General features: G+C 52.6%; 8 protein-coding genes across 8 annotated transcripts; 3 read left to right on the top strand and 5 right to left on the bottom strand.

The window, feature by feature from the left end:
* Nucleotide 1: 1 nt before the first annotated feature.
* On the bottom strand, nt 2–1,586 carry BJX68DRAFT_244543 (uncharacterized protein). Its single transcript, XM_071041326.1, has 2 exons — nt 1,411–1,586; nt 2–1,346 (listed from the first exon to the last, which is right to left on the bottom strand). The coding sequence occupies exons 1-2, from the start codon at nt 1,501–1,503 to the stop codon at nt 69–71; spliced, it is 1,371 nt and encodes a 456-aa protein (XP_070895155.1). The 5' UTR covers nt 1,504–1,586; the 3' UTR covers nt 2–68.
* Nucleotides 1,587–2,454: 868 nt separating this feature from the next.
* On the top strand, nt 2,455–4,772 carry BJX68DRAFT_166269 (uncharacterized protein). The gene is made up of 2 exons (XM_071036957.1): nt 2,455–3,017; nt 3,067–4,772. The coding sequence occupies exons 1-2, from the start codon at nt 2,620–2,622 to the stop codon at nt 4,550–4,552; spliced, it is 1,884 nt and encodes a 627-aa protein (XP_070895154.1). The 5' UTR covers nt 2,455–2,619; the 3' UTR covers nt 4,553–4,772.
* A 2,282-nt stretch (nt 4,773–7,054) lies between these two features.
* BJX68DRAFT_278290 (fungal specific transcription factor domain-containing protein) lies at nt 7,055–9,338 on the top strand (the record flags this gene model as incomplete). The annotated part of the gene is made up of 5 exons (XM_071048500.1): nt 7,055–7,100; nt 7,624–7,935; nt 8,017–8,609; nt 8,706–9,155; nt 9,210–9,338. 5 exons carry the CDS (start codon nt 7,055–7,057, stop codon nt 9,336–9,338), a joined length of 1,530 nt encoding a protein of 509 aa, XP_070895153.1.
* A 214-nt stretch (nt 9,339–9,552) lies between these two features.
* Nucleotides 9,553–10,481, bottom strand: BJX68DRAFT_270525 (uncharacterized protein; the record flags this gene model as incomplete). The annotated part of the gene is made up of 3 exons (XM_071046687.1): nt 9,553–9,947; nt 10,020–10,303; nt 10,408–10,481. The coding sequence occupies 3 exons, from the start codon at nt 10,479–10,481 to the stop codon at nt 9,553–9,555; spliced, it is 753 nt and encodes a 250-aa protein (XP_070895152.1).
* Nucleotides 10,482–10,921: 440 nt separating this feature from the next.
* Nucleotides 10,922–15,754, bottom strand: BJX68DRAFT_270524 (pectate lyase superfamily protein-domain-containing protein; the record flags this gene model as incomplete). Its single annotated transcript, XM_071046686.1, has 6 exons — nt 10,922–14,029; nt 14,103–14,449; nt 14,506–14,587; nt 14,668–15,099; nt 15,160–15,210; nt 15,275–15,754. The coding sequence occupies 6 exons, from the start codon at nt 15,752–15,754 to the stop codon at nt 10,922–10,924; spliced, it is 4,500 nt and encodes a 1,499-aa protein (XP_070895151.1).
* Nucleotides 15,755–16,760: 1,006 nt separating this feature from the next.
* Nucleotides 16,761–17,726, top strand: BJX68DRAFT_270523 (uncharacterized protein; the record flags this gene model as incomplete). The annotated part of the gene is made up of 2 exons (XM_071046685.1): nt 16,761–17,095; nt 17,189–17,726. 2 exons carry the CDS (start codon nt 16,761–16,763, stop codon nt 17,724–17,726), a joined length of 873 nt encoding a protein of 290 aa, XP_070895150.1.
* A 2,597-nt stretch (nt 17,727–20,323) lies between these two features.
* Nucleotides 20,324–21,367, bottom strand: BJX68DRAFT_270522 (uncharacterized protein; the record flags this gene model as incomplete). Its single annotated transcript, XM_071046684.1, has 1 exon — nt 20,324–21,367. The coding sequence occupies one exon, from the start codon at nt 21,365–21,367 to the stop codon at nt 20,324–20,326; it is 1,044 nt and encodes a 347-aa protein (XP_070895149.1).
* A 2,481-nt stretch (nt 21,368–23,848) lies between these two features.
* BJX68DRAFT_270521 (uncharacterized protein) lies at nt 23,849–24,259 on the bottom strand (the record flags this gene model as incomplete). Its single annotated transcript, XM_071046683.1, has 1 exon — nt 23,849–24,259. The coding sequence occupies one exon, from the start codon at nt 24,257–24,259 to the stop codon at nt 23,849–23,851; it is 411 nt and encodes a 136-aa protein (XP_070895148.1).
* Between the last annotated feature and the right edge of the window lie 1,082 nt (nt 24,260–25,341).

Here is a 25,341-nt window from a genome sequence, read left to right as displayed (position 1 = left end):
CCAGTCTTCTAGTTCCATACCGCCTTGCTCGGCCAGGTCTTTAATCGGTCGTTTCATGTAGAGCTCCATCAGGATGATAGATAACATGATAAGCTCTGGGTATGGGTGCAATGGAAGATCGTCGGGGTCCATCTCCAGTTCTGGCCCCACGAGATTAGATACTGGATCGCCATCAACAGTATCGATGTCTCTCGCGATTCTAATTGGATGAATGGCATTAGGGGGAGGACACTATTTGTTCTAAAGAACAATATATTTGTGGCTGTGAAGCGGTCGGCGCGTAGCCATTGGGTGCCACGGAGGTGGAATATCGAATACGCAATCAGTACTGCTAGCACACGCTTGATCTTCTCCGTCAAATGAGAGGGACAATCTCTGATAATATCTTCCAGGGAAAGGGGGGGCTCGGCGCGGCTGATGGCCCGGTCGCTCCTCGAAGATTTCTCCTTCCAGAGTCTACCTTCCTCCACAGTCAGGTTCATGCGCATCGAGAAATTCTGCCTCACCTTGGATATCTGCTCACATAATCGCTTGATCGCGAGTCTAGACCGAGGTGCTTGCGTTTTCCTGCTAGCATCATCATCGTCCGGTAGGGCAAACCTGACGGTCGGCTGCGGCTTGGGTGAGGAATCAGAAAGGAGGACCTGTATTGATGCCTCTTGCCACGAGTTTGACACTAGGCTCAGCGTAACCAAAGTTTCAAATGCATAACCTTCGTTGCGGCGCTTATTGTGTGTTTCTAATCGAAGCCCTGCCGCGTAATTGTGGTCGTGAATGGAGCTGCAAGTCCCCGAACAGGCAACTAGCGCTTGCCAAAGACAGGTCGCAGCGTTCGAAACGCAAGTTGGTGGTTTTCGTCTTCCCCTCCAGTGTTGTTGAGATTGTTCTTCTGCTTCACCGGTAGATCCGTCTGGGCAATGTGAACGGAGGGTAGCCACACAGCCTCGTAGGAGTAGAATCAGTTCGTCCCGTCTCTCCTGGCAGCTAAAGTCCAGGCATTCCTTCACGCGCACCAGCCTCCCCCCCTGTGAGCCCGTTGTATTCCAGTAGAGTTGCAAGGCGGTCAATTGTGGAAATAATGCCGAGGATGGAACCGACACCTCATCCAGACCGATAACCGGGCATCGCACGCAAGAAGAAAGTTTATTTAGCAAAGGGCGGGCCAGATGGTCGAGATCAGTTGTGGGGTCGACTGTATAGCGAGGTAGGATATAATCACGCAAGAGCAGACTATTTGCGTTTAGCTGAAGATAGAACAGGCGAAGGCTATGGCAGGATTCGGTGCGCTCGAGGGAATCGACGATTTCTCGGAGGATGGGTAGGATATTCAACAGGAGTTCGACACACTGTTGAGACTCGGCGAATATTGTAAGTATAACTCCCAAGCAGGCGGCGAAGCTCTTTTCTCACCCGTGATGATGAACCTTCCCCGGCTGATGCCTGAATCAATCCCGGGCCTTTCGCGCATTCTTTCGTTGCGGGATTGATCAAAACCGTCTGCATGTCGGCCTGGTTAAGAGGCCAGCTTCAAAGGTGACGGCAGAGCAAGAGACGCTTGATAGTCTGTGTCAGAAAGATTGCAAGAGAGGATGGCGAGGAAGAGATCCGCATCCAACCTCATCGCCTGCGGGGTCACGGCCGCCGCTGGTCTGGCAATGTCGCTTCTTGGCGCGCAGCCTTGGGCAACAGGACAGCACATTGCCCCTTCTCATCAACGCAGACTCTCAACTCGGAGTTGTTTCTCACTCTCCTCTCCACTAAGGATGAATGGCACTTTTCAGCAGGCAACCCTCAGCGATCGAGCGCGGCTGTGTCAACTTTCGTTTGATCAATGTCTGGCACGCTTTGTTTGTGTTTCCCCGCAGTCGCGGGCCGCAATCGAGGATCAGCTTGGCCGCTTCTCGATCTGGGCTGCAAACAATGGACTTTTAGCTCCCGCTCGCGCATCTCTTGACTATCGCCTTCGTGAGGCTGAAGACGTCCAGCGATTGGTGATGGGTCTATTGAGAACGCTGGATGAAAGCATTCAAAAATGTCTGCTAATCCGACTCGCCGACAAGCTTATATCCGCTGACCCACCTCTCTATCATAGGCATCGATGGTGCGCATCCGTTGGAGGGCTCGGAAAGCCCCGTACCACCGGCCCCGAGCTTTGACTCTGCCGTGGGCGAGATCGCGGAGCAAATTAGTCTGTTACACCAGATTTCCAACATGATCCGGAGAGCAAGCAGTAAAAGGCATAATGTCAAGGCAGCAACATCATTCGTTCTGCGAAACGAGCAAGGAGACGACTATGGTCCAAGGTTTCGAAGCCTGTTTGCCCTGGCCATGATCCGGCACAGCTTTCCGCACTGTTCGCAATCCATCCAAGAACGACTTGCCGACGCAATGCTGCTGCGCCGAAAGAGGATCCTCTACCGCCATTCACGCTACGCACAATCTCCGTTGAGGGGTGCCACATCCGAAACCTGTGCGCAGCCGACTCATACGAAGTCCCAACTTGAAGCTCAAAGACATCCTGAGACTGGCTCTGGTGTTGCTGAACCCAAAGATCTAAGAGCATCGTCGCCTGCACAGAGTGTTGCCAAATCTCAGGCAATCACGGCAACAACACTTGACATGGGACATTGGAAGGAAGCTTCTGCGGCCCCATCTGTCGGAAGCCAGGCGACCACTATCCAGCTCTCTAACGATCATACGTTCACCTTCCCTTCCGCGCCGAAAAAGCCTCTGCTCCAGAGGCTAGAAGACATGAAATGCCGTCATCTCGCTAATCTAGACCAAGAGCTTGACTCCCTTCCCAACTACGATCTGTATAAGCAGCACAACCAGCATCTACCACTGGAGCCTGAAGCCCTCGAAGAGCTTATCGGAAGCATAAAGGAGCTCACGGCCAAAACATCCATGATGATCGATAACGATCGAATATCCTGTGAGGCTGGTAGTATGGACGTGACTTGTCCTTATTGTTGCTGCATCATTTCTAGCTCGACCGTTATGGATAGGAATAAGTGGGTGTAGGTTTTGTCAGTGCTTCATTTGACGACTGAGTTAACGTTTCTGTAGGGCACACGTAAAGCATGACATCGATCCTTATATATGTCTTTTCGAGGACTGTGATGCCCCCGACGCGCTATACAGCCGCAGTCATTCATGGCTAGAGCATATGCGCCGCCACAGAAACCACTATCGGTGTTCAGCCAGATCTCACGGACCCCTGGTGTTCAAAAACCAGTCCAAGTATGAAAGCCATATGACGGAAAATCACAAACTACCAAAAGCTCAGCTTCGTCTGCTTGTGGAGAGACAGTCTCAGTCCTCGAGGCCCGTCTTTGAGTCTTGTCCCCTATGCGGAATACCGGAACCAACTGGCCGCTTAGAGAGTCATATTGCAAGCCATCTCGTGTATCTTGCTTTGAAATCATTGCCTGCCTTTGACGATGACGGGGACTCCGAGGATCCGGACGGCCTTTCGAGCTACTCCAACACAACAGTCCCGCAAACTGAGGACAGCGCTGAGGGTTATGATGAGCCTGGCCAGAAGTTAGCGGACCATCAAGTAGCCAATGGCTCAGACGCAGCAAATCAGCTTCTGACTGATGTGATAAGAAATGAACCAATACCCATCTTCAGCGAACTACCTGTGCCGACCTTGGATGGGTTTACAGACCAGATCAGTCAGATCAATCCATGCCTTGCCCCAGCACTGGTAGACCGTTTCGCTATCGAGCAGGTTCGCCGGTATACGAGACTGCTTAGCGCGCAACACATGCATGCTAACGTTGCCGCTCAACGGACATGCGGATCTGAGAGTTTTTGTCTAGCACAGGGTGGTCGCTCGATACACCTCCCCCTTAGGATCATCGACCCAGGGGCTGAGACAGACGATGCCGATATCGTAGACCCCTCTCAACTCGCTGGTCTTACTCTTGATGCAGGACAATTCCCACCGGGAATTCCACTCCCGCCTAATGTCCGAAGATTACCGGCCAAGCTTGACTGCCAATTCTGCTTTAAGGTCAAAAACGTCCAGAAACCATCAGACTGGAGTAAGCACATCATTGAGGACCTGCAACCATATACTTGCAGTTTTCCGGAGTGCCAAGGTCACGAATCATTCAAGAGAAAGGCAGACTGGGTTCGGCATGAGAATGAGCGGCATAGAAAGCTTGAGTGGTGGGAGTGCGAGAGAGTGGATTGCAGGCACATATGTTATCGAAAGGAAAACTACATCCAGCATCTTGTACGGGAGCATAGAATGCCAGAGCCAAAGATGATGGAACCGGGTAGCAACGCCTCAAATGACGTTTCTGGCGAACGAGAAAGGGCAGAATTATTGGAAGCCGTTAGCCGCGGTCACCGCGAGACGACTAAAAAGCCTTCGGAGGAACCTTGCCGGTTTTGTGGTAACATCTCCACTACTTGGAAAAAGGTCACTGTGCACTTGGCGAAACATTTTGAGCAAATCGCTATGCCTGTATTGGGTCTTGTCAACCCACCCAGTGCCACCAGTGAAAATAGTGCTCGTCTGGGTGACAGGGAAGGAGGCTGAAACCGTGTGCCTGAAGTTGGAGTCTGCACACTCTAAAGGCTAGGTCGTTCCTTGTGAGCGGAATTAGCGACGGGATTGGGCACAGTGCTTTTGCGGATGGAATAGCTGGCTGCGAGGAAGAAAAGTAGAAGCACGAGTTTACACTTGTCGATTTAACATGTGAACTACCGTCCTGAGCTTCGTGGACCAACGTCCACGCGACGTGCTGTAACTCATGGCCGCGAGACATTTGAGATGATCTCGAAGTTTGGGAAGACCCTCGAACTATCGGGGGTCCTCTATTTTGGATAGGCACCAGCTCATATGCGGCCTCGCGGCTATTGTTGAGGTAATGGCACGTAACCGGTAAATCCTCAGAAGTCGATGTCGTGATCTTCTAGGCACGAAACGGTGGGATAACACCCACTTCGAACTGCTGTGCGACATCCGGCCAGGATATATCAATTCCAAGTCGACAACAATACTATATGCCTCAAGCAAAAAGCGATGCGTATACTCCGAGGAACAGCCGTTAGTCGGCTCCGGACAACTGTCTTTGGATTGCGCAATCGAGTACGGTTCAGGTCGCGTAATATAGCCGCTCCACAGTGCCAAACAGTAGGTGGGTTTGAATCATGAATTGTTTCTCTCGCCCTACCTACCGAGAAGGCCTCACTAGGCTGAGACTGAGACAGTGGGCTACTCCGTACGGAGCCCTCCGGGGTACGAACTAAACCATGTATTTGCCGATTCCACCAGCGTGCCGACATTCATAAGTCGATGACGCAGGGGAACTTCGAACTCCCCTTGCATTCTGAGATTTCGCGACTCATGACAGACGTATGCACCCCACATATGGCGACCCCCTTTCTCCATCGTATGCTCCACCTCTGCAGGTTTTCATGTCGAGCTGTAGACACTTCTGATGCAGGGCTCGGTGTAAACCCACCCGACAATTACACGGGAGGGCAAATAGGTATGCTGACTCTCCCTTAAGGCAATCGGTGACCAAGCTCTGGTCCCTGTCTCGGTTGTTCCACACTCGACGTTCCTTTCTCCCGATGGCCGAGTGGAACTGTGCAAAGTTTGAGAAGCTTGCAGTAGATGCACGTTCCACCGAATCATCACACGCTGAAGTGCAGATCGGGAGACACGATCTTATCGACGAGAAACTCAGGATCGCGCTACTCTCAGAATCTGATGCGGCCGTAGATTTTCTGACGAATTGAACTCGGGCCAGTGGATGTGCAAGCCTTGCAAGCGCTTCCAGGCCCTAAGGGAACTGCCTCGAGTCTTGGAATAGAAAGGGTCAAGGGATCGAAATTCTTGTAATGATGGAGCGAGCGGGGGTGCATTTTCCACCACTCAGCTTCGGGCATATCTTGGGCCCCAAGGGTGACGTGGCCGACACGAACGGGTCAGGGACGGCTTCCAAACTAATTTTTAGCATGTCCCTTACATCTGCTCCACGAGGTGCCAGCCTTACGCGGACCTGACTCCTCAGGGACTCGGGAGTCAGGGGCCAAAAGATGCAAACCATCCAACACTTAATAACATCATTAGTCATATCGCCTATCCTTGATTCGCCACGATCGGTCTCAAGCTGCGCGATTACAATAACACCAGTATCCCACCTCGGCAATCGCTCTTCAACTGCCGATGGGTAACGATGCCAGGTCTCTCGCAGGCGAGATGGAAGGTTGAGACGCCGTCTCGGGAGGAAAGAGACCGAAGGGGGCCAGGGTGGATTTCCAGAGGGCTTCGATAACGGGCACTAGCATGCAGACTATTGACCAGGAAAAGCCACTCGACTACCCCGCAACGTCCGTGTCAAGCCATCGGAGCTTTGCCGCCGGTCCTCGGACGATTGGTCTCGGCGCCAGCTAGTCCTTTTCTCGCTACCGATTGGCCCTGTCTTACGCGTCCTTCTGGTGTGATGGACGCTCGAGCAGCCATTCCTGCTGCACGCTTAACGCGGAGTTCGGCAGAGTGGTGAGCGATGAAGCTCTTCTCCATGCGCCCACCCGGCGACCCCGATCGCTGAGTTCCCCAGATTTGTGGCGGGCTTCGTCACGCTGATTGCGAAGCGAAGCCGTTTAATATGGGGATACGGAAGTTGGCCTAAATAGGATGCAAGGGTGTTTATCAACCCTGACTAGTGGCCGCGATTGACTTTGGGAGGAATTAGTTCGTGTGGGCGTATAGCACCGGCGCCAAAGTTTGGGGTGGTTGAGGGATATTTCGCTGAGCTGTTGCTCGTCAAGCCGGTGGCGTATATTAAGTCCATACCATACCAGATACTCCATGCACCAACACATTGGAGCTGGTGACCTACTACTCGATACACTTCGCTTTTCACTGGCGCCATGTCGAATCCGCTGAAAGTCGATCAAACATTCCCGTCCTCCTGCAATAAGCCTGACAGGGTTCGCCGCGCCTGTGATCGGTGCAACACATCCCGCACGCGTTGCAGTGGGGAAACACCATGGTATGCCACTTGATACGGAGAAGCACGCACGACGGATGACCGCTGACACCTGGCCGCAACCAAATAGTGGACGATGCGCAAGTACGTCTTTCAATCCCTCGAGGGCATTGCGAAACACACCGTCTGACGCTTGCAGAACTCAACTATCCATGCCAGTACCAGCGCACAGCGAAAAAGCGGGGCCCGAAACCGAAGTCTAGCCGTCAGGCCTCAGCACGAGCCCCGCGTTGTGATGACTTTGGACACCAAGCCGAAGCCTTTTCGTCGCGCGAGTCGACGATTTCGGGGGATAGTGCTGATATTGGAGCCCCATATGCAATCCTCTCAAGTCCCGACTCAGACGTCGAGCGGTGGCTTAGCCAGAAGGCAGAGCTGCCGAGCCCGATAAGCACAGTGCCAGACCTCTTCTACAGCTTTAGTGACTTCAATCCATTCACAACCTGCAGTCAAATCTCATTTGGGGATCAGTCGTCATCTGAGTGTTCGAGCATCCTGAACTACGGACGCTTCCCGATTGACTTATCTCCCTTGGCCACAAGCTGCGTCGCTGACGCAACGACATGTCGATATCCATGCCTGAACCCTATCCTGCCGTTGTTGAAAGGTACACTGACCCCTCAGGATGCGTGTGACCTGCTCGATGTATTCTTCGCCAATGATGATGGGACCGGGAGAATGACCAGCTGCCCATATGTTTTGACACCAGTCATTCGGCGAAAATCGCTCCTTTGCCCTTCAAATCCACGACAAACATCGCCGGCACTCCTAGCTATCATCCTGTGGTGCGTGTCTCACACTGCAGACATTGTAGCCTTTCGAGATACCGCAGCACGGACTCGGGTTTCGCAACGATTATATTTTCTTTCCATGCAGCTTCTGAAGAACAGAGATGGTGACAACTGGCATCGAGTTGCAGGTGAGTCGGAGATTTTGGCTGGAGGAAGATTACCATGGCTCAGCACTAGTCACACCTTATCATGTGGGCTGACGCTGACAGGCGGCTGGGTAATAGATAACGATATCTCGATCCATCCGACGTCCGAGGGTCAGGATCCCTTGTGCGCGTATACCGAGAAGCCAGAGCCGAACGTGGACGACGTAATATGCTTTGTGCTCTTAACATGCGTTATATCAAGAAGCGAATTTAAGGAGGAATGCCTGAAATGGTGGAACAAGGCCGTTCTGCTGGTGCAGAAACTGGGGTTCAATTCGGAAGCACGAATTGCGAAAGACACCCCTTCATCGCTGCAGATGCTGTTAGGAGTGCGAGAGGAGCACGAAGAACGTCGGAGGGTATTTTGGCTAGTGTACACGTTGGATCGACACCTGGCGCTCTGCTTCAACGAGCCACTGCGTATTCACGACTCCGACGCTCAAGTCCTGAACCCACTGCCCGAATGGGTCTGGCAAAACCTGGACATTATTCCAATAGAGAGCCTGCCTCCCCGTCTTTGTGGACCGTCGACGCACATATCAGGCACAGGGTTCTTCGAGTACTTCCTTCCCTTGATGGTGACACTGGGCGACATCCTCGAGCTTCGTTCACGCGTGCAACATCCACGGTTTGGAGGATTTGATGAGCCGCAAATCGTCAGTTCAATCGAGGCCGCGCTCGCAAATTGCGAATATGACCTTGAGATTCTGTGCCTTGTACAGGAACCTCCACGAAGCTCGATCCCATCCAAGATGTCGCTTTCCATACCGATATCTCCTCGGTCCTTGGGCGATTCCAGCGACCCATCACAGCCAACATGCACGAACAAAGACCGGACCGCGGTCGTAATTGCATACTGCAAGTATGTCATCCGCGTATTGCACATTCTCCTATACGGTAAATGGGACGCAGTATCGCTCTTGGACAATAACAGTGGTTGGACTGCGTCTCCCGAGTTCTTCGCGTGCACATCGAACGCAATGGCAGCAGGGGAAACCGTCGGTCGGATTCTAGAGATGGATAGCGATCTGTCATTCATGCCGTTTCTATTTCCTATATACCTCTTCCATGGGAATCTGAATTTTCTTGTCCTAGCCGACCGAATGGCACAGACAGGACTGAACCCATCGGTCGAAGAGACTTGCGAGGTGGTCATTCGAGCACAAGAGGTGCCCGCGATGACGTTCGACACGGCGTTCCAGGTAAGGATCTGGAGGTATGATGGTGCAAGCAAAGATTCGGCTAACAAACAATAGAGAAACTTCTGTCGAGCGCTTCGTTCAACGCTGCGCAGTGCGCGGGATCAGGGATCCGAGTCTCGGATACTGACAAGGAAGGTGCTATCCACGTATCGCTGGACACGCGGAAGCAGGGGCCTTCTGTAGGCATCGATCGCTTATTCATGATAGATAATAGATGTTGGCATAATCCCAGCCGCCGATGCAAATCCGGGGTTTTGCTCGTCTTGTCAGGGAGAATCGTGCTAGAAACCGCGAAGTGTAAAGTGTAACTTGTACCAGCCATCCTGCGCGGCCCGGATGGTATAGAACGCACTATATCCAGGAGCGGTCTGTTCTCCGCCCCGCAATCAGCTCGTTTCTAAGACCTGGGCAAGGCAATACTCCTAAACTTGAGCTTAGGCGGAAAGGGGACATTGTTCAGGATACCATCAAGCCGCTTCGCCAAACCACAGTAAAGATTGATCGCATCCGTTAGCTTGAGGTTTGACTGCATCTTTTTGAAACAGTCGTATTTGAGTCCACCAGACCTTATGCCAGGATATGGGCGCAGTGGTCGTGGCGAGGGAAGACCCATGTGCTTCATGAGGGTGACGAGGGCTCCGAGAATTTGGTAGCAGCACATCACACAATAGTCCCACTCTTCATTTCCGACCTGTAGACATTTAACATTCCCGTCGATGAGGCCTTGGTAAAAGTCGTGTAGGATGTCGAGCACCTTTTCAATGTATTTGTAACGTCCTTGGTTTATGGTATCTGCTCAATTAGTATCCGTTGCCGGGGTGGGGTGGATTGTGCGTACCTGTTATCTCCTCATGGGCAAGTCACACGAGTCAATGGTATCCGTGCTGGTGAGTGGAATGAAGGCCGTGACTTCAGAGAAGATTTCTTCCTGATTGAAGACCCATGCGATCAAAAGACAGTTCATTCGGTAACTCCTACGCTTGACATCAAACGTCCCTTTGAGGTCCTGGATCCAGATGTCCGAGAACAGTTCGAGCACCTCGTGGCATCCATAGTAATCAACCAGAATGCTCAGGTGCGAGAGAATACCAAATGATATCTTTCGTGGCACATTCCGAGTTCGTCCGTGTATCACAAAAATCAGGATTCTATGACGTCTCGATGATTACGATGTGGGTTTTGAGACGTCGGCGGAGATGACTCCTCTCGAATGACGTTGGGGGCTCCGCAGGCGACGTGCCTGGAGACGTACTTTGCCCCGGTGACGGCGTTTGAGTCGCTGGGAGACACGGAGGGGATGCGGTGGTATTTTATGGGTGGGAGCATCACGCGGGCCAGCAGGGGAGCTATGCGGAGCCAGTGTGGGAGCCTGTTCCGGTGGAGGTGGAAGTCGAAGAAGACACCGAAGACACAGAAATGACTCCAGGCGACTCGCTGGCGAGCAAGGCTTATGGCGAAGACCCATCTTCCTCATGGCGATGGTCCTAACCTTCTTTATACTGTGGCCATAAGCCCATTGCCATCAGTAGCTTTGCGGATAAATCCTGTAGGTAAAATGCCCTATTATATAGTTTAATGGATGCAATCATTGTTTATACAAGTAACAACTCTCTTCAGAGATCCATATCCAGGGCTCTATTTGTAGTAATTGCGTTGATCAAAGTGGATATACAAATCGCCAAATCCTTTTATCATCAATCTTCCCCAGGTCTCGGTCCACAGTATATTCGCGTATGTACAATGCGCGACATCCCAATAACAGACAATCACCAATGAATGCGCGACCTCGCCCGCAAACTGGTACTATTAGCACCGGGCGGATGATCAATGCTCGAAGTATCATTATACGTGCACGTCCGACAGAACTCCGGCGGCGCCGTATCCAGGACAGTCCCATTCGCAAAGATGACGCCACTGAAAAGGGTAAAGCCAGAATCTCCCACCTGCAGCAACCGCGTATGTGCAACATGTTCCACAAGCGGATTCCTCCCCTTACTGACGGCGCAGTTCTGACTAACCATGTACAGATTCAACCCAATGACCAGCGTCTGCATCATCGGGTTATAGTCCTCGGCATCGAGGTCACTCACGTGGAAGAGCCCGACGGCGTCGTGCAAAATCACCGTGGGGAAGTAGTCTGGCGAGATCGCATTCATCCCGTAGTGGTACAGCGCCGGGTTCGTCTCCTGGTTCGCGATGAGCTGCAGCGTCGGCGGCGGGATCGAGACGTCCAGCGCCGACGGCGTGCACTGCCACTGCATGATGAAGTAATCGTCGCTAGACCCGTCGTCGCGCTTGTGCGTCTCCAGCCGCGCGAGCTGCTTGTCTGCGTTCTGCTGCGTGTATTGCTCCTCGGCCCAGTAGTCGTCGCGGTGCAGATAGGTCGGGCCGTGGTAGATTCCTGAAGAGACGCGGTCGACGGCGATGCCGTCGCGCAGGCGGCCATCTGTGAGGAGGAGGACGCAGCCCGCGCCGTTGTTGGCGTCGAGGAAGGTGCTGATGGGCTGCTGGTCGAACTGCGGGGTGCTGGAGAGTCCCGTGCACCGGTTGTTGACGCCCTCCAGCTTGTCGTAGAACTCCTCAGCCTTGGCCGAGTCCCAGTAGCGCGCGTCCTCGGTCAGGTCGCCGTTATCAAGGTCCGTCATGTAACGGATGTACCAGATGATCACTTCGCCCGGGTAGTCGGTTGTGAAGCGGTTGACGCCGGCGATCAGCTCGTCGAGGGAGACGCCTGTTGCCCCGATGGGGCTGGCGGACGTCTCGTCGTTGACGTGTGCGGCCCAGAAGTCGCCGCCGCTGACACTCACGATGCGCATGTCGAAGTAGCGCACGCCGACGACCAGCTGGTTGTAGTGGTCCAGGCTCTGCGTCTCCGTGTTGCTCGCCGACCCCAGGCCGTTCCAGCCAGAGTCCACGGTTATGCTACTCATCGCTGCGTCGTGCGAGCCCGGGACGACGACGTGTCGCAGCTGGCGGTCATGAATGACGTCGTACAGCTTGTGCATCCAGTTCGCATCGTTGATCTGGAGCGAGTTGACGTAGCCGTACTCCTCGCTGCCCGTGATGACCAGCGCCACACTGACTCTCTCCCCAGGGAACCCAAGCTCTCTCCAACCCATCCCCATTCCGCCGAGATCAAATACCACGCGCCTCTCGTAGGAGTCCGGGATATGCGTGGTGACATGGACCTGGAACGTCTTGTCTGTGCCCTCGAGCTCATAGTACGCATACCCATTCGTATCAACGAAACTCCCCACGTTCAGCCCGAGGTCATACGTGGCCTCATTCTTACGCGCCTTGCCAGAGGGGATGTCGCCAAAGTCCCAAGTAGCGAACTGATACGGCTCGGGCCCGGCGACATGCACGAACGTGTATGGGGTGAGGTTGACGATCGTCACGTACTGGTGGCCATCGGTGTCCTCGGCGTGGTCCAGCGCCGTCCCGTCATTCGACCAGATCTCGATCTCGCCCTGGGGGACGTCTTCGGCGCTGTACATCCAGTCGTCCTCTGAGCAGTCACCATCATCATCATCGTCGCCTGGATCTGGCGCCGCCCCGATAGACGGGACTTCGTAGAGCGAGATGTGCGCCCAGGCCGGGTGGCTGGAGACAGCGAGGTTATCCTCCGCGCTGATCGCGGGCCCATCAGGCGAAACAATGATATTCTTCGCGCCGATCGCAATGATATGCTGCAGACGATTGTTATCGTAGTTGCTGTCCAGGTACCACAACGCCTTCTGGCAGCTGTGCTCGTCGATGCAGTCCTGTGTGTACGTGCTAAACCACGAGTACGTCCCCGCGGCAGCAACATGGATATTCTGGCAGTTCCGCATGATAACCGCCCACGATTCGTCGCAGCCATCTGTGTCTCCGCCGTCACACGAATAATCCGGGTCGCTGTCGAAGACGCCGACGGCGCCTGTGAAGGGCGCTGGGGGGTTCGGGGTCGGCTGGTAGTACGGCGACTCGGTCTGCAGGAAGGTCGTAAAAATGTTCTGGGCGCCGTTGAAGTTGTACTGATAGAAGACGCTGTGCTCAGAGGCTGTGCCATACAGCCACGTCGCCTTCTGGCTCTCAATCAGCATCCCGCGCGCGCTGTACACGGACAGCTGCTCCATGTTGTTCAGCGGGTCTGTTAGGGCAGGGTCGTCGATCATGTGGTCGGAAACCCAGAGCCACATGTTGTCGAAATACCCAGAGGCCTTCTTGGTAACGTGCAGCAGCATGCTGGCGACCTGGCATGAGGATGGATTCGTTCCGCTGGTGCTTGGTGGACACTCTGAAGGTGTGAGCTCTGTCCCTGTCGCGCCGCCGAGCCGCACGTGCACGTCCCACAGCGCTGCGGATCCGGCACTGGACGCGGCGACGTTCCACTCCATGAGGATGACGCCCGGGGTGGGGCCTTTGCTTGTGATGATCAGGTCCTGCAGCTCGACGGCGCCGACGTCGCCCTCGTCGCCGATCTTGAGCATGACGGCGGGGCTATTCGCGTCTGAGAACTTGTCGCCGCTGGCAGCGAACTGCGACCAGGTCTCGCCGACGAGCTTGGCGTCTTTGGGGACGGTCACCGTGTCGGTGAGAATGTACGTCCCCGCATCCACAAAGATGATCTTGCTTCCGTCGCCGTATTTGTTGAGTGCGCTCTGCACGGCTGCAGTGTCGTCGGTTGACCCGTCGCCGGCTGCCCCTTCGTCTTTCAGGTGCACGAAATCCGAGGCGGACTTGTCGGTGTACTGGTTTCTTGGGCGCTCGAAGTATGGTGCAACGTCGAGTCCAGAGACAGAGGAGCCCAGCAGGGTCCCTTCACGCGTGTAGTCCATGTCTCCGTTGGTCCATGTCCGCTCGTTATCTTTGTACGTGGCACCCATTATATACTAAGATAGAGAAGGTCAGCCCTGACAATAGGAGCGACAGCACACCGAAGAAAGTAAAAGAAGAGAAACTCACACTCTTATAGTATCCCCCCGCAAGAATCTGGTTCTCACTCCAATGATCCTTAATCCCACCCTCGAGATTCACATTATCCAGCACGAGGCCCGTGAACCCCGAGTCAACGCCATCAACGGGGACAGCCATCTCGATCGCGTGCTGCCCGATGCCCGAGAAGGTTGAATCGACAATCGTCACCGAGCCCGGCAGCTGCCCGTTTCCGTCGTTATAAAGCCGGAATCCGACCTGCGCGTTGTTCACCGTGATACTCTTCCACACCCAGCCCCAGTCCCAGATGACCTCGACGGCCGTGTTGCACCCGTTGAAGGTGAGCCGGGCGGCACTGAATTGCTGGCTGCCGCCGTCTATTCACAGTTAGCTGCTTAGAGTATTAGGAGCAGGAGGGAATGGGAGGGCTCACAGATTCCAAAGTTGCCTCCTGTGAAGGTGAGGTCGGACATGACTCCCCCACTCCCGTTCTCGGCGTACATGCCCTGTTGAGTCTGCGAGTCATTAGCCTTACTCTTCCCTTTTCTCCTCGTTCTTCCCGGTAATCGAAAGATTATAATGTAGGAAAACACACCGTCCCTGAATCCGCAATAATCTCCACATTCTCAATCGTCGTCGCCTGCGCAACCTGATAATGCAGCGCAGCAACATATGCCCCGGGATCCGTCGCCGTAACATCAATCCTTAGGTTGCGAATCTGGCTATAGAACCGCGCCGTGTTGATATACCACTCCAGCGCATTCCCATCGGGACCATCGCCGCCATTCTCCACGTAGACGTCCGTCGAGAGCACGCCCAGCCCGACGAAGCTCGTCGCGCCCACAATCGTCGGCCAATCGTTCGCGTCGCCGATGATTTGGGTTCCGAAGTAGATGCTGATTGAGCTGGAGACGAGGTACCGGCCTGGCGGGAAGTACACGATGGCGTTTTTAGTTGTGGCGCCGTTGCAGGCGGCGCCGCACCGTTTACCATCGGAGATGGCGTTTTGAATGGCGGCCGTGGAATCCTACACAGCTTGATGTTAGTCCTGGGCCTGGACCATGGATGTAAGGCTTAGTGGACGTACCGTTGCGCCGGTTGGATCGGCGCCGTAGTCACTGACTACGTTTCGGAACACCTGGTGACTACATCAGCCAACTCAATCCGAGTGTGTCTTAGCCAGTCAAACAGGTAGATTGTACCTTATAAGACCCATCATTTCCCCACGGTACCGTGCCCTTTCGCTCTAACCCCTCCATCCAAAACGACCCGGCCCTCTTGGCCTTCCGCGTGGCGTTGGACGCCGGCTCAGCATCGACCTCCGCAACCAGCGCTGCAGCACGGGCAATCTGAGCAGTGATATTCAGTAGAGGAGGAGCGGATGTATCATCCCGTTTCCCCAGCCTCGTCCCAGGCTGCAAGCCATAGTTGTTCCGGGACGGGCTGGCGAGGCGCGCCTTATTGAGCTTCGTCATCTCGGCGATGGCGTCGCGGACAATTTGTCGCGCTGCTGTGATCTCGGCCGTGGTGGCATTTTCGGCGGAAGTGTATGGCGACAGGGAGACTGTTGTCGTTGCCCTGTGGACGAGGTGGTCTGCATGGGAGGTGTGCCTGGAAAAGGAAGGCAAGAATTGCAGGACGAGGCATGCCCAAAAAAGGGCCGAGGTGAGGGTAAGCCGCATAATGCTGGAAGAATTTGGAGATCTCTTGCACGTGGAATGCTTGCTTGAGAACCTGCTGTATTGAATCTTGGACTAGGATATCGCTCTCTATTTATGCAGTCTTATTACTTCCTACCTCTCCTCCCGAGCAGGGGAGACATTTGGCAGGATTGTCTCCGGGTCCCTAGTAATCCCCTGTAGCTGCAAATTGTTCTATGCACATGTGCACACTACATACATACTAGGTCAAAAAAGATGTAGTCGCATAAGAGGCCGCGGCAAAGACCACTATATTTAAGATTACACTTCCGAACTCCTTCTCCAATGCAAGACTCAACTGGTCAAATCACACTCCAAGATAGTATCTGGTGACGGCGCTAAAGCAAGGCACACCGTGTACCTGACGGACGATACCTCGTCTTGGATAAGGAAAAGCCTCCGTGCGTCGCTGACTCTGCACGCGCTGCAAGATGTAACCATAATAATCTCATTAGACCCCCTCGCCAAGCAGAATATATTTCGATCCAATAGCAGGTGCTAGATTGAACACGTGGTTCTCGGAGATGCAGGGATGAGGCTCGGTTAGGGTGTTGGGAGTGGGGGCGGGGTCTCGTCAGGCACGGGGAGAGTTGCTTCGCTGTCTTGGTGTTGCTTAGGTTGAGCTTGACAGTCCATATTAACCTACCTTGCTTGTCCGTCTCATAATGTGTACATCACACAAATCTAATCCGGCGACGATAGCAGTCCTCAGGCGAAGACTGAAAGTTCAATTTCTGTTCACTCTTACCTCACGTATGGTCACCCCCGACCATCCTGGCGCCCTACGCTAACATGCTAATATAACTCTGCACAGCCGCACCTCCTAAACACAGCGTGCTATCATATAGTACATACCCCTCCTTCATGCATCCGACTCCTTCGCCAATTTAACGACTGCAACCCTTCCATTTCAGCCTCCCATCCTAACCTCTTCATTCCCGACGTATTCCAGTCGCTGATAGTGGAGACACGCGTAAAGTCACATGGAATGGCTTCGCCCGGGACACCAACGACTGCCCGTCAGCCGCTAACGACGCCCTTCGTGCCCTCAGAGAGCTGTGTCGACAAATTCCAGACAACGAGCTACATCACCAGCTTCCCTTGGGATGATTTCTCTACCACGACACTTCGCGTTCTCGTGTCCGAGGAAGCTGACTCCTGCCTCCCTTCTGGATGGAATGACAGCCCAGCCTCTGAATTCCAAGCCAGCCCAGCTGTTTGCCCCAGCGCATGGACGGCATATAACCTGGGGGCGACGGTCTTCGTTGAGAGGTCGCCGGTGACGAGGTCCGTGACGGCGTCGACAGCGTTTTGTTGTTCTAGGTAAGCTTTCACCCGGATTGAAATCTAGCTCAACGCAATTCGTCATCCGAGAATTATCTATGCAAAGCCCGGTTGCTAATTCCAGCCGAACAGCGGCTTCACCCTGTCGTACCTCTCCGGCATCCCCATCGCAGACACGGCAGCAAACGCATGTTTCCAGCCAATAACCACAGACACAACTAGCACATCGCCCGCCTCAACAGCAAGCACAACTACAAACTCTGATGAACGAGCGACCATCCGTACTACCAACACCGCAAACCCCTTCCCAGACGGCCTCCGCGTCCATGAAGCATGGCACATAACATGGGAAGCCTCTGATGTATCCACACTTAGCCCCTCCCCGCCCGATCTGGGCTCATGCACGACCGTCGCGCTCCCGTCCTGGGTGCCCGGTGAACCCGTGGACTCGGACTCGCTGGCATGCAGATCTACGAATAATGGCGCGTCGCATAGCAGTGACTCGGATACAGCGCTATTTAGGTTTCTTGTTATTGGGATCCCGGTTATTGGGGCCACAGTTGTTTGTATCGGGGCGGTGGTTTGTTGGCGGCGGAGGAGGAAGAGGAAGAGGGAGCAGGATGTGCGGGGTGGCGGTATTGCCGGTGTAGCTCCGGAGGGGCCTCGATAGCTAGTGACACTGCTGGAGGTCTGTATGCCAATTGGACCGGTACCTGGCAATGAGGGGCGTTCCCTGGTTCTTCCTTGCTGGGGATTTATATGGCAAGTGGGGCACGTCAATATATTTCTTGCTACAGAATTAGCCTTGAGCAATTCCTTACCATCATAGGCCACGATATGCGGTGACTTGGTATCCTAAAAGCTGACTTGGCTATTATTCGACCATAAATTCCAGTGACTTTATATTACAGACTAATACATAATAGCCATAAGGTGCCAGAAATCTTACAGCATGTCTAGTTATATTATATTGTGTCGTACAATATCTTGCCAGAGACTCTTATTCCCATCCATACAACATCAGACAAGCTAAATCATGAAGGCAAGCTGATGTTACCTTATAACAATGCCTTGTATTGCATGATTTCCTGGGGCTGTTGTTAGGTATGACATTGTACCCATGTGGGTGGCCTCTTGAAATATAACATTGTCATTCCCTCGATCAAATTCGTTTTGGCTTCCTTCTGATCACTTATTGTTCTGATATAATATCCCGAGTCATTTAGAAGCATCGTCCGGTGTAGCATGGATGGCCACAAGGTTGTTGCATTGGATACGCTAGTTATTTAAAGCGTTGTTGTTAATAAGTTTGATCCCTTCACATCGCCGCCACGAGCAAATGTAAAGTGTTTCATACTATTATACTCTTGCCTGATCTAGAAATTTATAGAAGATATAGAACTGCGGCTCGTTCCGCATGGCAGACGGCATTTCCCTGATAATTGTACGTCCAAAACCTTACGTGCCTGATTGCATAAATTTTTGGCTCTATTTAATTTTTCAGCATGACAACTCGGAAGGTTCCCTGATTAACTTTCTAAACTAGAACGCTACTAAAGGCCAACTAAGCCACGCTTACTCTTTCATACAAGGCCGCATCCGAATGCTTGGGTCGTTAGCTATACTCGACTGAGGCCCGAAATTCCGCCGGCGGAATACATCGTCATATCACACTGGCATCCTCACATTTCAGGTACTGTCGCACACTCCACTTGGCACTTTGCTTCTCAGTAGCCCTACCACTACAGTGACATATTCTGATAAAGAGCGACCGGTAACAGGAGTACTCACACGCGCAATCGAAACATTCGCGAATCCAACCCAGATGAATTGCAGCCGACACAGGCATCCGTATTACCCGTCGAGGGCCCGCCCATGCAATCTTCGTCATCCGAGCGCCACATCTTCCCTCCTCGTACGCGCAACGTAGACTGGGATGCTATTGCACGCGAGGGGCATTTTCCACTCTGTCCAGTCTCACTCTGCGAAGCCGCAGAAATGAGCGGCTCCTTATGTGCAAGCTAAAGGGTCCGTGAACCATTCCAACCGCACCACCTTCCGTTCCAACGCTAGCTCACATGGCAGATATGCTGACGCCCTTTCCCGTGCAACACTGGATCAAGGCCTCGTCGTCATACTAGCTTGTCCGTATCGAATGTGAACCGACACTGGCTGAAAGTTTCAGAGATCCTCAGCCACGAGTCGGCGACGTAGTGGCTCTCGGCCTGAGGAACCATTGCTCTCTGCGAGCAGATATTATTATTGGCCCCAATATTCTTTTAGGTGTTTGCTTTTATTATATTTTTATTATAAATATAGAGATGCTAGTTGCTAGATTAGTACTATATTGATTATAATATTAGTTTTACTTAGGTAGCTAAGAACTAGATAACATGTGTTAGTAGGAGCTTAGTGAAAATAGATTAACAAACTTACTACTATATTATAGATGTTTATTTTAGTAAGATTAAGGTTAGAGTAGGATACTAAGCAAGGAATTAACTAATAAATAGATACTATATAGGCTAAATATTAGGCTTAAAATCTAAGCTGAAGAGCATAGTTGTACTATACTCTCATTATAATAAGTATTTTATATTAAGAGCACAGCTCGGCTGTAGGACTTTCTCAAATTTTTATCTCCTCCTTTCCCTCATATAATACTCCATAATACCACGCCTGGTCAGATATAATCAGCCTACTCTCAACATGAAAGTACCTAGGCCTTCAGAATTTGCAGATGATACATTGGAGTTTCGCATTGCAAAGGGCAAGGTCTCTCTCTGAGCGAAGTCTCGATCGATAATCCAGCGGATCGAAGCCAGCGTCAAATCGAACAGCACCATAACCCCAGAGGGGTGGAGGTGTTGTCATCCGTTTATAGCTCGTGTCAATATCTAGACTCTAGGGCGGTGGACTCATTCGGGGGAGGAAACACTGTAGGGGTTGATGTTACGGAGTGTCGGTCTCGCTTCAGCTCGAGACCTCTCAGCACCTTCGCTTGGAAGATGTGGTCTGTCATTACGCCGGACCCTGTATAGCGGTCTATTCCACATATCATGAATCCACGACGGGGTTATTATTGACGAGTGGCTTTGTCTTACATAACAAAAGTGGCATTCTCCCGGAAGACCCGGTTTCAACTGAAAACAATATAGTTACATCGCGAACATTGACTGATACAACATGAGGGACTCAAGGGCAGAACAACATAAAGGAAGAAGCTAAAAATAAAAGAAGGATTCATAGATAGCCGCCAGTAACTCCCTAAACCTCCCACGCAGCTCGACAATTCGGACAAGTAACTGCCCCCGCTAGCCACTCGTTGATGCACCTGCTGTGAAAGTTGACTCCACACTGTGCTCTGCACCAAGATAGGTTTGATTGCTCTCCATAGCCTGGCTCGTTAGATCGCGATTCCGTGGTGTGTCTCGGGCGCAAAGGCTCGAGACAGATGCTGCATTCTCCTTCGATCGTTTGTCGTCGGGCAGAATCGTTGAGGGGGCGATGTGGCGCAGCTCTACCAAGGGCCTGATCGGGTCTTTCGTCGTCTTCCTCATCGTTCTCTTCGTCTTCCGTCTCAACAGCGCCTTCTATCGGTTGAATCTCCACAGTGATCGAAACTCGAAACGACACATTTCGGCCGCGCACCCTGACGTTGACTTCTGATTGTGCTCTGCGCGTGGACTGCTGTGTAACCAACTGTGTTCGACTCTGGGAGATATCTCCTGCAATATTACCCCCGGGAGCCCCATCCGCGTTCATATCATGCCGACGGCGACTAGTATCAGCCTGGCGCGAGCGGCTTGATCCTCCCTCCTCCATAAACCTCGTAAATTCGTCAAAACGGGCATCCAACATTCGCTCAACTGCATCGAGAGAACGCTGTTCACGCTGTTCACGCCGCCGGCGCCGTTCATCCCTTTCGTGTCTAGTTTCGCCAGAGTGTGTTCTCCGCCCAGACCGAGTGTCATCAGTCTCCACAAGAGAATCCCGATACGCCTGCACGCATGCCTGCCACTTTTCCACAAGCTGTGAAGCCTGCCCCTGATGCCATCGCGTGCAGAGGACATGCGGAGCGAGGAGACATAGAATATCATGAACATCCCTTCCGGCATGCAGGGCATCGGTTCCTCTACCCAATAAGGCTACGGCGGTTTGGCGGCCCATCGCGTTTGTTCGCAGTTGGCAGCGGCGGCCTTTTGTGCGCGCGATTCCGGCACACCAGGGTTCTTCTTCGGGGTGGAGGTTGAGGATTGTAGAGAGGTCGGGGCGAGAAGGGAGAGGGGAGGAGACGGAGCGTCGAGGCATGACTTTAGATCTTTAGCTGGGTGTGATTATGTGGTCACTAAATAGAAGGAAATGAGTGGGAAATCTGGATATTGTCACCAACCGATCTTCCAAACGGAATGAAGTGGAGGTAGGTTTGGATCTGGCAAGGAGAAATTTGACTGCACAGCTAGACTTTTGCCATGCTTTCACCCGGAAATATACTGCACTTCAGAAAACAAGTCCTTTAATCTGTCTGCCTTGACCTTAGAATTGCTACACACCATCTGGAACGGCCTGCGCCCGAGTCTGGTCTTCTGGGAATTGATTTCTCGATTGCGACTTAAACGGGGCGGTGCTGGAAACCCGCCAAGGCTGTACGGTTTCTCCGCGAGCCATCCCGACTAAATTGATTGGCTAGCAGGCGTCTATGCATGTTCACTGTGCCACACAAGCCTTGCTAGCGTTCGATTACATCATGTTGGATTTGTAGTGATGTCGGACATGGGCGGCTCCACGACTGGTATAACTGGTTGGCATGGACTACAGTTGGATTGTGGTGGGAACTGAAAATAGCATCTGTATCCTATCTAAACAACGAATGAATACAGAGACTATACTTTTTGGGTGGGCTGGCAAGATTCTGGGCATTGACCAGCTCCAGCATATCGTAAACGATGTCTGACAATTTGACGTCCGTGGCAGGAGTCAGATTTCTAAGCTGGTATCTAACGCCCGCATGGGGCGAACTCCAACCATAGAACCCTATTTTATAGCTCTCTGTACGCATGGCATGCCTCTTTATTATTCTAGATAATGGGGCATGCCAAAAGTGCCTTCTTTACGAATGGCCTTGTAGAGTCCTACTATCGGAAGGGGAGGAAAGTCCGAGGTAACAGCTACAGAGTGGCCAAATGCCCACCCTCCACATGTTCTCCGTCAAGGACTCCGGCCTTATGCTACCAACCAAATACATCTTCATCAGCAGTTCCTCCAGCACCGGACGGTTCTCGAAAGCGCGTACGGCTGAGCAGCTCCAGAAGCTCGCGGTCAGAAAGGCAGCGGGTCTAAATGAGCTCGAAAAGCGCAGTGACTTGCTCACAATGTTCCTCGAGTCGCAGAGGGGAAATAAATGCTTTTTTTTCTTCAACGATAGCCGAACCCTCACGATGACGACGTCTATTGCTATTGTCGAGTCGGATACGACGGCGACCAGGCCTTTTCTTGTGGTTTATAATCTGCTACACAACGTGATTGTACGGGGGCAGCAGATAGTATAGACCTCTGACACCTTCATTACATCGGTAGCAGAGTTCAGTTCCAGAGTTTTAGAGCACAACGCTGCGTGTTCGAATTCCCAATCTTCATCCGGGCCGTCAAGGCTATCTTGCAGTCCGCCAGTCGTTCCCTGGCAGGATACAAACAAGTAAAAATCAGAATGAGCGGAATAAAAATTCTTAATTACTATCTGATCGCAACAATAACAAAACTAGTTCCCATATCGTACATGATAGATCACGGGCTATCCGCATCCATTCCTCCTCGGGGGCGCATCTGCGCTGCGTGGAACAGGCGAACTCCAGTATGATACAATTCGACACAAAGAACCGAAAAAAAAAAAAGAAAAAGAAAAAAAAAAGACAGCCATAGTACAATATCCGGTCAAAAGCTCGACCTTCCAGGAAATAAGAACATAAACTCAATCCGACTGGCATGCGTATCGCAAGACCGCCGATCAAGCGGCGGTTCTCCTAAGGCGAGGTCAGTCTGTGGGGACCAGCTTCAGTCCAACACATTGCTCTCTGTCATACCACAGCCGGTGAAGAATAATGCCAACGGGCCAATCAATGACAAAACCTTCTTCCAAAAAGAACAGGGAAGAGGATGTCGAAAACGCATCCATCGAAAACCATACCTCATCCGGGCGCTCGGACAAGGATCGCTATTGATTGCCCGGGGGCGCAAGTCCCGGAAATGATGCCCCAGGGTAACGTTGCCTTCGTCGTCAAGCTCCAGCCCGGGATAGGATCCGGCTGCGATTGCTTCGCTTATACCCATTGCGTTCATTGCCGTAAAGAAGATTGCAAGGAGAGTCAAGTATGGTATATCGAGCGAGGCTCTGGTTGTGAAAGCCCAGAGGTCGCGAATTGAGACTCCCTGGTATGGCGCGACGGGGAGGCAGAAAAGCACACCGGCATCATGCATGTGCATTGCAAGAGTCGCTAACACAATATCACTGCAGAATCGGCGGCGGCGAGGTTGGCGCTCGTTTTGGGCGAGACAGCCTTGGGCCGCGAGACGGCCTTGGAGCCCACGCAGATGATGTACGCGGCACATCGCTCGTTTATTCGACCTAGGAAGAAATACATTGTGTTAGGTAATTGTCCTGGTTTTCAGGAAGGTGGAAAACTGCATGGAATAGGAACCTACTGTAGACATCCTGCGGCGTCTAAACTTGCGGCAAGAATCCAGCACCCCGGGGTATGGATCAAACAGCGCGGTGAGACCTAGATAGTCAGATTTTTAATCGCGCGCAGAGATAATCCAGTTGAGCGTTACGGTGTTGAAGGGCCTTTGATGTCTGAATGTTGAGGCCATTCCGATCCAAACCTCTAACGTTCTGTGGATGGTGGTGGGTATATGGAGTTCTTCGATCGCCTGGTCGATCCACGGCCTGCAGAGTGGTGCAATCGCGTCGGAGCAGCCATACTGGTTCGCGTTCGTGGTAACCTGTGTCAACAACATGGGCGAATTTGATTGGGGAAGGAGGGGCTGGCGGCCATGAATAGCGATCAGGATAAGGAGGGACGCTACGCCATCAGGACACCGCATTCCCACAATCTTGTGGCCTCCCGATGCGTCGACGGGGTTTTGCTGAACCATCCTATCGAAGAGTCGGCGGAAGCTGGAGCTTGCTGCTGAGAGGCAGGCCATCGAGACTTGACAGGAAGTTTGTATTCGTCCTCAGAGGGGGTCGCGATTGAGGCTTCCAAGCTCTGTTCCAGTGGACCGTCGACGCGCCGGTAGTGCCGAGCGATCGACGTTCTCGGGGACTGAGAGAAGAAATGTCACTTCAGCTTCGGCGTGAAGCTCGAGGCCTGGATATGTGCCCGCGGCTATTGCTTCGCGTATATCCATTGCGATTGTCGGCATGACGAAGGCTGCGGCGAAAGTAAATGTAGTAGATGTGTTCTGTGGAACTCGTTGCACGGAGGAGGAGGTTGTAGGAAGAAAAAAGAAGAAGAGAAACAACCCAGGAGAGCGAATGGACTGTTTATGTTCTCTCCCAGAATTTCAAGGCAGTGAATTCGGGCTCAAGGCTACAGGAGAATTCACTTGCTCTGGGGTGGCTGGCGTATCACAGGCCGAGGCGCACTGTTGTGGGGCATCAGATATTCAACGCACCTATAGATTCCCTGATCGACGGTGGCGAAATAGAGCAAACAAAGTAGACGAAGCATAGAAAGAGTGACATCGCTGCAGCTGTGATCAATGAGCCTGGCCCAGGCTTTGAAAATTCTTAGGTGCATGTTGGTTGTAATGGATACTTGAGATGAGTGGAAGACATCTGAAGATTTCCCTGTGGGGGAGGAGACTTTGCAGTGTTGGATTAGCTCGCAATGCTTGCGATGCAGGCTGGAAATCAAACATCTCCTTGTTCCCGTCCAGCCTTGGCGGGGTAATCTGTTTGAAGGTAAGGAGGAGGTGTGGTCACCGTAGCCTTCCCAAAAGGTTAGTCGAGCAATATCGCAGGTCGGAGTTCAGTGCAGCATCGTGTAGTAAGGGACGATCTACCTTGTCCTAAACGTCTAGGAGAAATGCAGAGCGCACTTTGTGCTGAGCCTCCCAGCCGAAATGAAGTGACTCCGGCGGCACAATCACTCAGCACTGTAGAACGCTCTACTTTTCCACGGGGCGCGACCAGAGCCTGGCACTTGAGGGATAAGGCAACCACAATACGCAAAGGCATCTGAAAAGAATGGAATTTTCTCGGAAGTGGTCGCTAGATATAGCCC

Source organism: Aspergillus pseudodeflectus, assembly GCF_044049435.1.
Source record: "Aspergillus pseudodeflectus strain CBS 756.74 chromosome Unknown BJX68scaffold_50, whole genome shotgun sequence".
NCBI lineage: Eukaryota > Fungi > Ascomycota > Eurotiomycetes > Eurotiales > Aspergillaceae > Aspergillus > Aspergillus pseudodeflectus.
This window is presented reverse-complemented; position numbering and strand designations above follow the sequence as displayed.